The 13,484-nt window shown below is 36.3% G+C and overlaps 1 protein-coding gene across 2 annotated transcripts in view; it reads right to left on the bottom strand.

Annotated features, from left to right (window-relative positions):
* LOC123531635 (integrin alpha ina-1-like) overlaps positions 1-12,942 on the bottom strand; it is a 28,555-nt gene extending 15,613 nt beyond the window's left edge. The window contains exons 1-5 of one of the 2 annotated variants that reach the window (XM_053518567.1): positions 12,891-12,942; positions 8,461-8,607; positions 6,433-6,549; positions 4,906-5,010; positions 158-283 (exon numbers count right to left, since the gene is read on the bottom strand). In XM_053518567.1, the coding sequence (XP_053374542.1) occupies positions 158-283; positions 4,906-5,010; positions 6,433-6,549; positions 8,461-8,526 (414 nt within the window). In that variant the 5' untranslated portion in view covers positions 8,527-8,607; positions 12,891-12,942. Of the gene's footprint in view, positions 1-157; positions 284-4,905; positions 5,011-6,432; positions 6,550-8,460; positions 10,484-12,890 lie in introns of those variants that run through there. The other variant, XM_053518566.1, reaches the window with a different exon arrangement.
* Positions 12,943-13,484: the final 542 nt, after the last annotated feature.

The following is a 13,484-nucleotide window of genomic DNA, read 5'->3' as shown; positions in this document are numbered from 1 at the left end:
ATATCTTTAGAATATGACTGGAGAGGCTGGGGCAATTCCTATATGTCCCCATCAAATGGCAAACCCTCCCATAAGTTCCCTCTGCCCCCATCCAAAGGTTTGCTGGGAAGATAAGATTAGAGTTATTGGTAATCGTGTAATATAAAACAAGCCTTACCTTCCACAAACATAAGGCAAGTAAAATGAGGACAAATATTCCCCCAAGCACAGCTAGAGCATATATCCACCATGCCAGGGGCTTCTCTTTCACGATCAGCAAACTTGGAATGGCTATAGTTGTGGCCTGAAATAAATGTGTATTAAGGCATATAAAATAACTGTATCAAAAATCAAATGTAATGCTTCTAGATGAAAATCAGAAACAATAACACAAATCAGGCGGCCATGCTTCCAGATGATCAACTGAAATCATAACAAATGTAGTAATGCTTTCAGATTAACAATGGAAAATATAATTCATATGGCCATGCTTCCTGACAAAAGTACATGTATGCAATTATAACACAGACAATATGAGATATATTTATGTGAGGAATATTTTTTTATTGTCGTGTGTGTGTGTAGAGTGCAGGTGAGAGCAGGAGGTGTTTAGGTTGTAATGATGATGCATGTATTGGAAGTGTTTGTCTGAGTTGGAAGTAATGGTAAGAGTTTTATTGGTACTTATTAGTGAAACTAAGAAATCTATCATAAAACTTGTAACAAATCTTACCCAGTGCCCTTGACCTTTGACATAACTGGCCCTCAATCAAAATATGTCTGCCCTTTATAAATTGATCCTTAAGTAAAACTGGATGATTAAAGGAGATATAAGGGACCTGAGAAGCTTGCCATCTAACTTTAACCAGCACTACTGTAACATTTGACCTTAAGGACACCTGACCCTAAGCTATCAGATGTCTGCCCCTTACTAACACCAAACCTTTTATGAAGTTTGGCGCTGAAAGGGCAGCACTGATGCCTGGGCAGGTACCATTGCCCTCCTTATTCTTAGCCATATATTAATTTAAACAAGTATGTCCACAGGCAGAATGTTGAGCCTGCCAGAGCTGTGAAGTGTGACCTTGACCTCAGACCTAGGGACCTGGTTCTTGCGCATGTCACTCCATCTCATAATGGTGAACATTCATGCCAAATTACATCAAAATCCCACCATGCATGAAGAAGAAATGCTGCAGACAAACTTCAATTTGACTTTTGACCTCCAACTGTGCCCTTGACCCTTGAGATAGGAACATGGGGTTTGTGCACGACACACATTCTCATTGAGGTAAACATTCATGCCAAATATAAACAAGATTGGTCCATGCATGTCAAAGTTATGGTCCAGAAAAAAATGAACGGACACACGCACGCACATACACCGAACCGCCAAAAGTGGCAACTAAGTCGAGCTCACCGCAAGAGAGCTTGACAAAAATGTTCTTAGAAACATATTTTAGAGTTCTGCAACTAAAAACAATACTTAAATTTGTAACACTGGCCCCTTTGTGTACAGGGGTGAATTATGCAGTGGTTCTGAGCTCCTGCCAAACTGTTAAAAGCATATACAGACCATATACTGGATTTTTTTCATTTTAATTAACATCAACAAAAATTCCTAATGAGGCCACTTTTTAACAAAGGATAGCCCTTGATTCCACTTAGGGCACTATTACAAGCACATGGGGTAAAACTACAGACCAACTAGACCGAGTGCTTCACATGACAACCTGAGCTCAAATCTATAGAGGTGAGGGTAAATGGTTCAAATTATGTGCCCTTAACCACTTGGCTACAAAGGCACCCACTTTGCCAGTAAATGTTGTTTCTTTTTGGTTTTTAATCATGAAGAAAAACCCAAGGTGGTTATCTTTCATAGATCAAAAATTCTCTTATTGCTTTAATTCAATGAAAATAGTCCATGTCATAAACTCATTCAAGGCAATTCAGGACGAGTTATTAAACAAAACAGGCAATGAAACAAGCGGGTCATGATGACCATGGATCGCTCACCTGAGTAATATGAGCTACATGTTTCAAATGTCAAACTGATGATAAAATATTAAGAAAGTCAGTAGGTCAATGAAATTCAGTTTTACGATTTGTGTGCAAAACTGTGTAAGTCATCAAAATTTCAAGGCTGTATCTTAAACAAGAGGACCATGATGGTCCTGAATCGCTCACCTCTTCCCACATGACCCAGTTTTGAGTATGACGTCGTTTTTTCTATTATTTGACATAGTGACCTAGTTGTTGAGCTCATGTGACCCAGTTTTGAACTTGGCCTAGATATTACCAAGATAAAAATTCTGACCAATTTTCATGAAGATCCATTGAAAAATATGGTCTCTAGAGAGGTCACAAGGTTTTTCTATTATTTGACCTATTGACCTAGTTTTCAAAGGTACGTGACCCTGTTTTGAACTTTACCTAGATATCATCAAGGTGAACATTCTCACTAATTTTCATGAAGATCTCATGAAAAATATGGCCTTTAGAGAGGTCACAAGGTTTTTCTATTTTTATACCTACTGGCCTAGTTTTTAACCGCACATGACCCAGTTTCGAAACTGATCTAGATATCATCAAGGTGAACATTCAGATCAATTTTCATGCAGATCCCTTGAAAAATATGGCCTCTAGAGAGGTCAAAAGATTTCAATAATTTTAGACCTACTGACCTAGATTTTGACCGCAGTTGACCCAGTTTCAAACTTGATCTAGATATCATCAAGATGAACATTCAGACCAACTTTCATACAGATCCCTTGAAAAGTATGGCCTCTAGAGAGGTCACAAGGTTTTTTTATTATTTGACCTACTGACCTAGTTTTTTAAGGCACGTGACCCAGTTTCAAACCTGACCTAGATATCATCAAGATGAACATTCTGACCGATTCGTATGGAGATCCATTCATAAGTATGGCCTCTAGAGAGGTCACAAGGTTTTTCTATTTTTAGACCTACTGACCTAGTTTTTGACTGCATATGACCCAGTTTCGAATTTGACCTAGATATCATCAAGATGAACACTCAGACCAACTTTCATACAGATCCCATGAAAAATATGGCCTCTAGAGAGGTCACAAGGTTTTTCTATTATTTGACCTACTGACCTAGTTTTTGACGGCACGTGACCCACTTTCGAACTTGACCTAGATATCATCAAGATGAACATTCTGACCAACTTTCATGAAGATCTCATGAAATATATGGCCTCTAGAGAGGTCACAAGGTTTTTCTATTTTTAGACCTACTGACCTAGTTTTTGACCGCACGTGACCCAGTTTCGAACTTGACCTAGATATCATCAAGATGAACATTCAGACCAACTTTCATACAGATCCCATGAAAAATATGGCCTTTAGAGAGGTCACAAGGTTTTTCTATTATTTGACCTACTGACCTAGTTTTTGACCGCACGTGACCCAGTTTCGAACTTGACCTAGATATCATCAAGATGAATCTTCTGGCCAATTTTCATGAAGATCTTGTGAAACATATGGCCTCTAGAGAGGTCACAAGGTTTTTCTATTTTTAGATCTACTGACCTAGTTTTTGATGGCATGTGACCCAGTTTCGAACTTGACCTAGATATCATCAAGGTGAACATTCTGACCAATTTTCATGAAGATCTTGTGAAATATATGGCCTCTAGAGAGGTCACAAGGTTTTTCTATTTTTAGACCTACTGACCTAGTTTTTGAAGGCACGTGACCCAGTTTCGAACTTGACCTAGCTATCATCAAGATGAACATTCTGACCAATTTTCATAAAGATCCCACGAAAAATGTGACCTCTAGAGTGGTCACAAGCAAAAGTTTACGGACGGACGGACGCACGCACGAACGGACGCACAGACGACGGATGCTGCGTGATCACAAAAGCTCACCTTGTCACTATGTGACAGGTGAGCTAAAAACAAGAAAGTAGGTCAGTAGGTCAAGGTCACAGTCAAGTGACATCATATTACTTGGGGTCATCACGTAATTTTAATTAAACAGTCTTGGAAATAGGATCAGATGATTTTTTAAGTATTTTTCCTATATAACTCACATAATAACTAAGTGACCCCAGGGGCATAATTTGAACAATTTTGGTAAAGGACTACTAGACAATGCATCATACCAAATATCAAAAGCTTAGGTCGTATGGTTTCAGACAATAAGATTTTTTAAAGCTTTTTCCTATACAAGTCTATATAAAACTTGGGACCCGCAGGGCAGGGCCTCTTTTCAACCAAGGGGTACAATTTGAACAATTTTGGTTGAGGACCATAAGACAATGCTTCAAACCAAATATCAAAGGTCTAAGTGTTGTGGTTTCAGACAAGAAGATTTTTAAACTTTTTTCCCTATATAAGTCTATGTAAAACTTGGGACCCCCGGGGCGGGGCCATATTTGACCCTAGGGGGATAATTTGAACAATCTTGGTAGAGGACCACTAGATGATGCTACATACCAAATATCAAAGCCCTAGGCCATGTGGTTTTGTACAAGAAGATTTTCAAAGTTTTCCCTATATAAGTCTATATAAACCATGTGACCCCCGGGGCCTGGCCATATTTGACCCTAGGGGGATAATTTGAACAATTATGGTAGATGACCACTAGATGATGCTACACACCAGATATCAAAGCCCTAGGCCCTGTGGTTTTGGACAAGAAGATTTTTAAAGTTTTTCCTTTCAGTTGCCATGGCAACCAGAATTCTGCATGGAATTCAATTCTTTGAACAATTTTGAAAGGGGGCCACCCAAGGATCATTCCTGTGAAGTTTGGTGTAATTCTGCCCAGTGGTTTTCAAGAAGAAGATTTTTTTAGAAATTGTTGACGGACGACGCACCACGGACATCAAGCGGTCACAACAGCTCACCTTGTCACTTTGTGACAGGTGAGCTAAAAAGTGTACCCGGTAACTTACCTGGTCTTTATCATTGTTTGTTTTGCTCTGTACAACATTAAGTTCTGGACGAATATGAATTTTTCCTGTTGACTTTATGTGCACTTCGTCTACTCCTGTAAAATCCTGAAAATCAGAAATATAATTTTCATGACAACTTATATAATACAAGATATCTTTGGTCATGTTTTAAATAATTTAATGCATTAAACTAGAGGTTGTTTTTTCATGAAAAGCGTATGTCTCCTACCAACTACCATGCAGAAATTGTAAAATTTCACCATTGAAGGGCCATAACTCTAGGGAAAATCACTGACCCATAAAATTCCAATGATACTGACAACTAGGCTTGGCAATGGTTACTCCTGTGAAGAGGTGGAATACCAACTGGTGGTATAGGAGAAGAAGCAGCTATCAAAGAATTTGACAAATCAAGGGTCAAGACTCCATTAAAAGTCATTTAATCATAACATGAAATATGAAGTAATTCCAAGCTGAGGTGTAATATGTAGAGGAAGTGTTTGTCTGAGTTAGAAGTGAGGGTAAGTGGAATACTGATACTATGAAAAATTATAAGAACATGCTGATGAAATATTTAACTAGGCTTGGCAAAGGTTTGGTGAAAATCTGCCCACTGGTGTAACAGTTGCCAAAATATCACAAAATTTGACAAATAAAGGGCCATAACTCCCCTGATAATCAACGAACTGGAACATTTAAACAATATCTATAAGAATACTTGGTACTGATCACTACTGTAAGGTTTGGAGGAAATCCATCCTATTATATAAGAAGTGGCTAAAACATCATAAAATCGGAAGAATCAAGGCCCATAACTCTGCTGAAACATGCCCAAGACATGCTAGACTAGGCTTAGCACTGATCACTTCTGTTAAGTTTGACCAAAACATCATAAAATTTTATTAATCAAGAACCGTAACTCCGCTGATCATCTAATCTGAAAATGCCAGAGATATGCACAACTAAGCTTAGCAATGATCACTCTAGTGATACTTGGTGTAAATGTGTCCAGTGGTGTCATAGGAGATGCATGGATAAACTTTGTGACAAACAGATGGATGGACCAAAGCTAGACAGCGCTAAATCAATATTTCTCCACCAGGACATATTTGAGACACAATAACAGAAATTTGTCACACTGCATTTATCTCCACTTTCATTACATACGGTACAAAGGCAGTAGTTCGCTGGATATGCCTCCCACTCGATTGTAGTCCATATCAGTATATAGTGCCATATTTTCAGCCTAGTAAAGACCACTTTATGCCAGATATAAAATAATGCTTGACTGTATAGAGGAACGTCTGCAAATGATTTTAAACTACTACCTTATATGCTTCTGAAGTTGTGTGGAAGCTGCTGGGTAAAATGGAAGTAAAAGTAGGTATTTCCTGATACCAACCTAAGTAATATTAGCATTTTCATCACATGTAATCATGGTTTTATTGCAATATGGTCAGTGAGACCTTTATCTAAAATCCTTACATATGCTGGTGTTGCTGCTTTTTATACTAAAAGAAGACTTACTTCCAGCAATGTACTCTCCCAGAGTCTGGACCGCATCTGTATTCTCACTGACTGACCTGCATCCAATATACCAATCTTACAGCGTATCTCATAACACTTTGCCGTCTTGCCACACTCCTGAAAACGGCAATTACAATTGTAACAGAGCTGTCTCATGACAGCATAATAAACTTTTCGAAGGCTTGTAAGCAAGATGGATTTTTTATCTAAGAAGAATAGATATATAATGGATTTCCAACCAAGAATAGGAATACTGTACAATTATTGTTAACAGTTATGGGAATAGATACTGAGATCTTGTTCAATTGCACCCAATATGTGTGAATTTTCAACCAAGTGTCTGCATTAGTTTTGGTGATTATAATTTATATGCAAAATTAGCCTGCATTTTGCAAATCAAAAATGGGCATAACTTTGCCAAAATATAATTCAGAATGAAGAGACCTGCACAGTTATCGGACTTGATACTGTAACAATGTGTTATTACCTGAAAGACGTGTGTTACAGTTTAACTTAGTATGCAGAATATTTATCTAAAAGAATGTAACATGCACCATGCACAACTAGGGTTGGTACTGATCACTTGTGTGAAGTTTCATTAAATTGTGTGCAAGGGTTTGGTAGATTAGGCACGCACAAGATTGCATATGCAGACTGTATGTACATAGTATGTTAACAAGAAACAAAGTCCCATAACTCTGCAATTTTTGTCGCTGAAAGAACCTAACATGCCCCATGCACAACTACTGTTGTTACTGATCACTTGTGTGAAGTTTCATTAAATTGTGTCAAGGGGATGAGGAGAGATGGTGCGCACAAGATTGTGTCTATGTATACAGTATAGTAACAAAAAAACAAAGTCCCATAACTCTGCAAATTTTTTTTCTGAAAGAACCTAACATGCCCCATGCACAACTACTGTTGTTACTGATCACTTGTGTGAAGTTTCATTAAATTGTGTCAAGGGGATGAGGAGAGATGGTGCGCACAAGATTGTGTCTATGTATACAGTATAGTAACAAAAAAACAAAGTCCCATAACTCTGCAAATTTTTTTTTCTAAAAGAACCTAACATGCCCCATGCACAACTACTGTTGGTACTGATCACTTATGTGAAGTTTCATTAAATTGTGTCAAGGGGATGAGGAGAGATGGTGCGCACAAGATTGTGTCTATGTATATAGTATAGTAACAAAAAAACAAAGTCCCATAACTCTGCAAATTTTTTTTCTAAAAAAACCTAACATGCCCCATGCACATCTACTGTTGGTACTGATCACTTGTGTGAAGTTTCATTAAATTCTGTCAAGGAGATAAGGAGAGATGGTGCGCACAAGATTGCGTCTACGGACAGACTGACGGACGGACAGACGGACGGACAGACAAACAGACAACCTGAAACCAGTATACACCCCCCTTACAACTTTGTTGTCGGGGGGTACAAAAAGTGCACTTTATATCATTTTTAACAAACTATTTTAACTCTAAAAGGATAATAACTCTGGAAATACTGCAGGAAGAGTTATGCATCATGTCAGACTAATGTGCATTATCACTATGAGCAAGTACAGCAAGTTTCAACTGAATATCTTAAGTAATGAAGGAGATAATGGACTTCATAAAAAAACTGTGTGTAATGCAGATACCAATGGTTAATCTAGCTAAAACTTATGTATTGTTTGCTGGCTGAACACAATGAAGATGCTGACTCCTTGACAAGTGCAAGAACCCTCCTTAAATTATTCTTCAAATAATCAAGCTAAAAAATGTGCATACTTTTTGTAAAACACCTTAGTATTGAAAGGAAACTTACTCATATTTCTTTAAAAATTTATCTAAAAGTTGTGTACTTTTATTGATTAACATGACATAGACTTTGTTATAAATTGATATCTATTAGTTTCACAAAATCTGATGAAAACTGGCATTTTTTCTGGACTTTATCGCTCAGAACGGATAAAAATTACAATGGACACCATCCCATCAGAGTCGCTGTTTGAAGATCAAAACTTGTAATATACAACTTACAAGGGTGGCAACATTTTTCTTTTCCCGAGCTTCTCCAACCTTGGGTTCGCCCTCTCTTATCTCCATTGGTTTGTTATCAGAGGTTTCTGCCTGTCTTCGTCTACGGCGACCATTTTCTATTGTATATTCAGGGCCACTACTTTCTACCTGCAATGTCAAGAATGTCTTACATTCTAAGTACATGTACTATTAACATTTTACAGACATGCAGAAAATGAAACTGTATCCAAGATGATGTGAAATAAAGGTAATTTATAAAAATCATTAACCACCTCATTTAAATATTTACATGTTTCACGGTATTATTACTACTGGTCTACTGACAAAAACATTGTAAAACACAAAACAATGAATACATATTAAAAATATACAACATCTTGCCCTAAAAATGTATACAGAATCAATCAAAATAATGTTACCGGTACATCAAATTATTATGCACAGTAAGTAAGTTTATAATTACATGTACAGAGCAACCATATGAAATTTAAACATATAAAGATGATACCAGAGCTAGATAAAGTTCAAGAATTCTTAATATGTATAATGAATATAATAATAATAAGTATCTAATGGCGGCATATACACACTTGAAAATTATTAAAATCATTTGTAAAACAGTTTACTGTAAAGTTGTTTTATGTTTGAATCCTCTCCAAGTGTGAAATAAACCTTCAATGATCCTATCTTTAATATTCTATGGTATATCACTTTTACAGCAATTCCAGGGTGTTTTGTGAATGAATTAAATAGACCCAAAAACTATTATCACATATTTAGAGATTACAGCTCCATCATTAGTTGGCATTTACTAAGTACTGAGTACATTTCTGAGCAACATTCACTGCGAAAAATATGTGCATATACGGGAGTATACGGTCCCGTATATGTCTAATATACGAATATCATATAAAAGGTATCTTTCCTGAAAGTATGATCAAAACCTACGCCTTAAACATACTTTTGGACCTTGACAATCCCTAACTTTGAATACTAACATAAACTGTTGAAACATATTTATGCTAAGTATGAACGAAAGAATCCATGTGAGAAAAACATGAATGTCCAATTAAAGAATACGGGATTCCCGTACATGGAATGTTCCATATACGGGAAAAATGTTTCCGTATACGGCCGTATATTAGGAGTATACGGAATGCGTACACTCCCGTATACGGAACCATTTTCCGCAGTGATTATTTGTCTGTCATGTGCAGTTTGATTCTACTTTCCAACTCTTCTTTCCATTTTGTTCCCTTCTGTTTAACATATACAATGTAAAATATGACACATAGTACATCCTTCAGTCTTCAACATACCTGAAAGATTTCTTTCGCAAATCTTAAAATATCAAGCCATTACTAATAAATTAAAGCTTATATTTTACATAAAGTGAAACTTCTTTAATCATCAAGTACATTTAAACTTTTTATATTTTCTGTTTACTTGCGATGAAAAAAAAAATAGGACTAAACTTGCCAGTTTCTAATAAGCTATTATTTTTTTTTGGTAGCATTTATGTTCAAACAAAATTTTCATATCAGTCTTTATTTGTGGCAGTTTGTAAAGAATGGACCATGGTCAATTGTCTCATGCTTCTTGTGTTACCTTGAAGTAACTGTCTACCCCAACACCACTCCTAGAACAATCTCAACTACCTCCTATTTAACTATTACAGAGAGAGTTTTCAAGCCCTCACCAGTTAAATTTATCTTCATCATAAGGAGCTAGTTTGCTTCCTTGATACAAGATTATCTCTACTGGGAGCATAAAAACACTTTAACAAGAGGGCCATGATGGCCCTATATATCGCTCACCAGAGTTGATCTGGCCTACTGACCTAGTTTTTTACCCCACACGAGCCAGTTTCAAACTTAACCTAGAGATCATCAAGTCAAACATTCTGACAAAGTTTCATAAAGATTGGGTCACAAATGTGGCATCTAGAGAGTTCACAAGCTTTTCCTTTGATCTGGCCTACTGGCCTAGTTTTTGACCCACATGTCCCAGTTTCGAACTTGACCTAGAAATCATCAAGACAATCACTCTGACCAAGTTTCATACAGATTTGGTCACAAATGTGGCCTCTATAGAGTGTTTACAAGCTTTTCCTTTGATCTGGCCTACTGACCTAGTTTTTAACCCCACATGTCCCAGTTTCAAACTTGACCTAGAGATCATCAAGACAAACATTCTGACCAGGTTTCATAAAGATTGGGTCACAAATGTGGCCTCTAGAGTGTTCACAAGCTTTTCCTTTGATCTGGCCTATTGACCTAGTTTTTGACCCAACATGACCCAGTTTCAAACTTGACCTAAAGATCATCAAGACAAACATTCTGACCAAGTTTCATTAAGATTGGGTCACAAATGTGGCCTCTAGAGTGTTCACAAGCTTTTCCTTTGATCTGGCCTACTGACCTAGTTTTTGACTGAACATGACTCAGTTTCGAACCTGACCTAGAGATCATCAAGACTAACATTCTGACCAAGTTTCATAAAGATTAGGACACAAATGTGGCCTCTAGAGTGTTCACAAGGCAAATGTTGACGGACGACGCATGCCGACAGACGCCGGACAATGACCGGTCACAATAAAAATACTGTATGGTTTTTATAATACAAGTGAATGATCAGAACATAAAAATAACAGTATATTTACTAGAGAAAAATAAAACCACCGAAGTTGGAAAACCACACCTGCTGAATTATTTAACAATCTTTCCAAGTCTGAGAAATCGTATACTGAATATAAATCAGAGGAAAGTAAAGTAAAATGAAAATAAGATATACCCATAGCATTAAAGACACAAACATGAATTTATGTAATCGTGCTACATGTTCATATGAACAATGGAAGAAAATGAATAATTATAAGGCCCCAAATAACCAAAATTTTGATTTTCAAATACACTGACATCCATATATTTAGTTGGCATCAAAGCATAATGTTCTGCCAAAATCTGCTTTTTTGAGGGGAAGAATTTATGATCTTCAAATTATAACTATAAATATAATAGGAATTTTATTTAGTGGGATATAATTTTGTAGAAATTGGTGCAAAAATTGGTTCATCTTGAATAATGATTGATTATTACACAGTTTTTAAGTTACAATAATTCACGATACTGAAATTTTATCAATTAAATGTACATTTGGAAGATTCCAAACACATGACTTATAAATAAAAGTAAAACTCTAACCCATTTTAGGAAATGATCGTGTAAGATATTTCATAGGTTTCTTTATTTCTTTCCACTATATAAAGAAAATAAACAAAAAAGGAGAAAAAGTCACCTGAGAAAAAACATTACCATTATAAAAGTATCTAGAGCACTGAATACAGCCGATCTGCTGTCAGATAAGGACAGGTAAAATTCTAGCATGCACACAAACACATACACACACACAAGCTTGTCTACATGTAGGATAAGAAAAAATGAAAAATGTACCAACAAAAGTATAAAATGCTGCCAATAAAAGGAGAATATAACCCAATTTCTTTCTTAACTTCATTTATAGAGTTTTTAATTTGTATCAATAAAAACTGCCATAAATTATTCTTGAAGTACAAGGAATCGTGAGAGTTTTCTGTTCTAAACATAAAAGACAGAATTAAATTTTATAAGTGTGTTATCCAATATGAAGTGTTAACTCTATATCTATTTTATCTATCCAACTGTGAACGTTCATTTCCAACACATGACCGTACAATATATTACCTTATTGGATGCACGTGCGTACAAAAATCCTGTATTTTCCGTATTAGGACGGTTCAAAAAGTCCCACGTTAAACATATGATAAAGCCCGAAATGCGTGAAAATGTTCCGAATGTAAATCAGGTGAAGTAGGCACTCTATGAACAGAGTTTGATTATGCCTCTTGAAATCAGGAAAGCAGAAATACAATATTCAGTGAATAATATTTAATTTAAACTAAAATGAAGTAGATATAGAATAAAAAGGTTATTTAACATTGTTCTGTACAATACGAGATATATTTGGACTCGTACCCAGCTGGGAAAACCATTTTGGACTTGCTTAGCTAGGCTCGTCCAATATGGTTTTCTCAGCTGGGTACGAGTCCAAATATACCTCTGTATTGTACGGAACAATGTTAAATAACCTTATAATATAACGCACCTAATATGTGTAAACTACACAATCTGTGAACAGTGAAATCCCCCTAAAAAGGAACCCATTGAAACTCGAAATCTCTCTAAAGTGAACAATTGTACTTGCTGGGGATATGTTCCCTCCTCTGAACATAACCCTTTTAAACAAGAAACCCTTCAAAATTGAACTTCTCCTATGGTCAAGAAGCTGTTTAATTTTGCAGGTCTCCACTGTACTGTATCACATGACTAACAGGTAAAACCAGCTCCATTTTATTGACAGCAGTAACATATACACAATGTTTCTTCACTTACATCAAACAGTCTGGGCTGTATGTTTGAAGCATATCCTTCCTACATATAACATCAATGGGATTATAAAATGCAGTTAATACAAGTAAATGCTGTTCAATGCAAGTTAATATAACAGAAATGCAATTAATGCAACAGAAAGCCATTGTTATTAATTGTGTATGTTCATTAATAGTGGGTAGCTGGCTTCAAATCACTTGCCCCTCATCGATGTGGGTTCGAGCCTCACTCGGGGCGTTGAATTCTTCATGTGAGGTTCTTCATGTGAGGAAGCCATCAAGCTGGCTTACGGAAGGTCGGTGGTTCTACCAAAGTGTCCGTTCGTGTTTTGAAAGTGACGACAGAAAACATTAATTCTTGCATTGTCTTTTCGATATTCCGCCCGAGAAAACACATTTCATACATGTGAAAAACATTAATATTACGGCGATAATTGTTCAAAAGCATTTAACCGTGTTGCACAATTTTTGACTTAATTCCTTACATTGTCTTTCCTTGATTGCGAAAAACATTCGGACGATAATTGTTGAATCATCTGTCATTATATCTAATGACATGTATAATCTTAAAACTTGCGAAAACAGTCACTTTCATGTA

This window comes from Mercenaria mercenaria, chromosome 11 (assembly GCF_021730395.1).
Source record: "Mercenaria mercenaria strain notata chromosome 11, MADL_Memer_1, whole genome shotgun sequence".
Classification (NCBI taxonomy): Eukaryota; Metazoa; Mollusca; class Bivalvia; order Venerida; family Veneridae; genus Mercenaria; species Mercenaria mercenaria.
The sequence above is the reverse complement of the archived record's forward strand: the minus strand, read 5'-3'. Positions and strand labels throughout refer to the sequence as shown.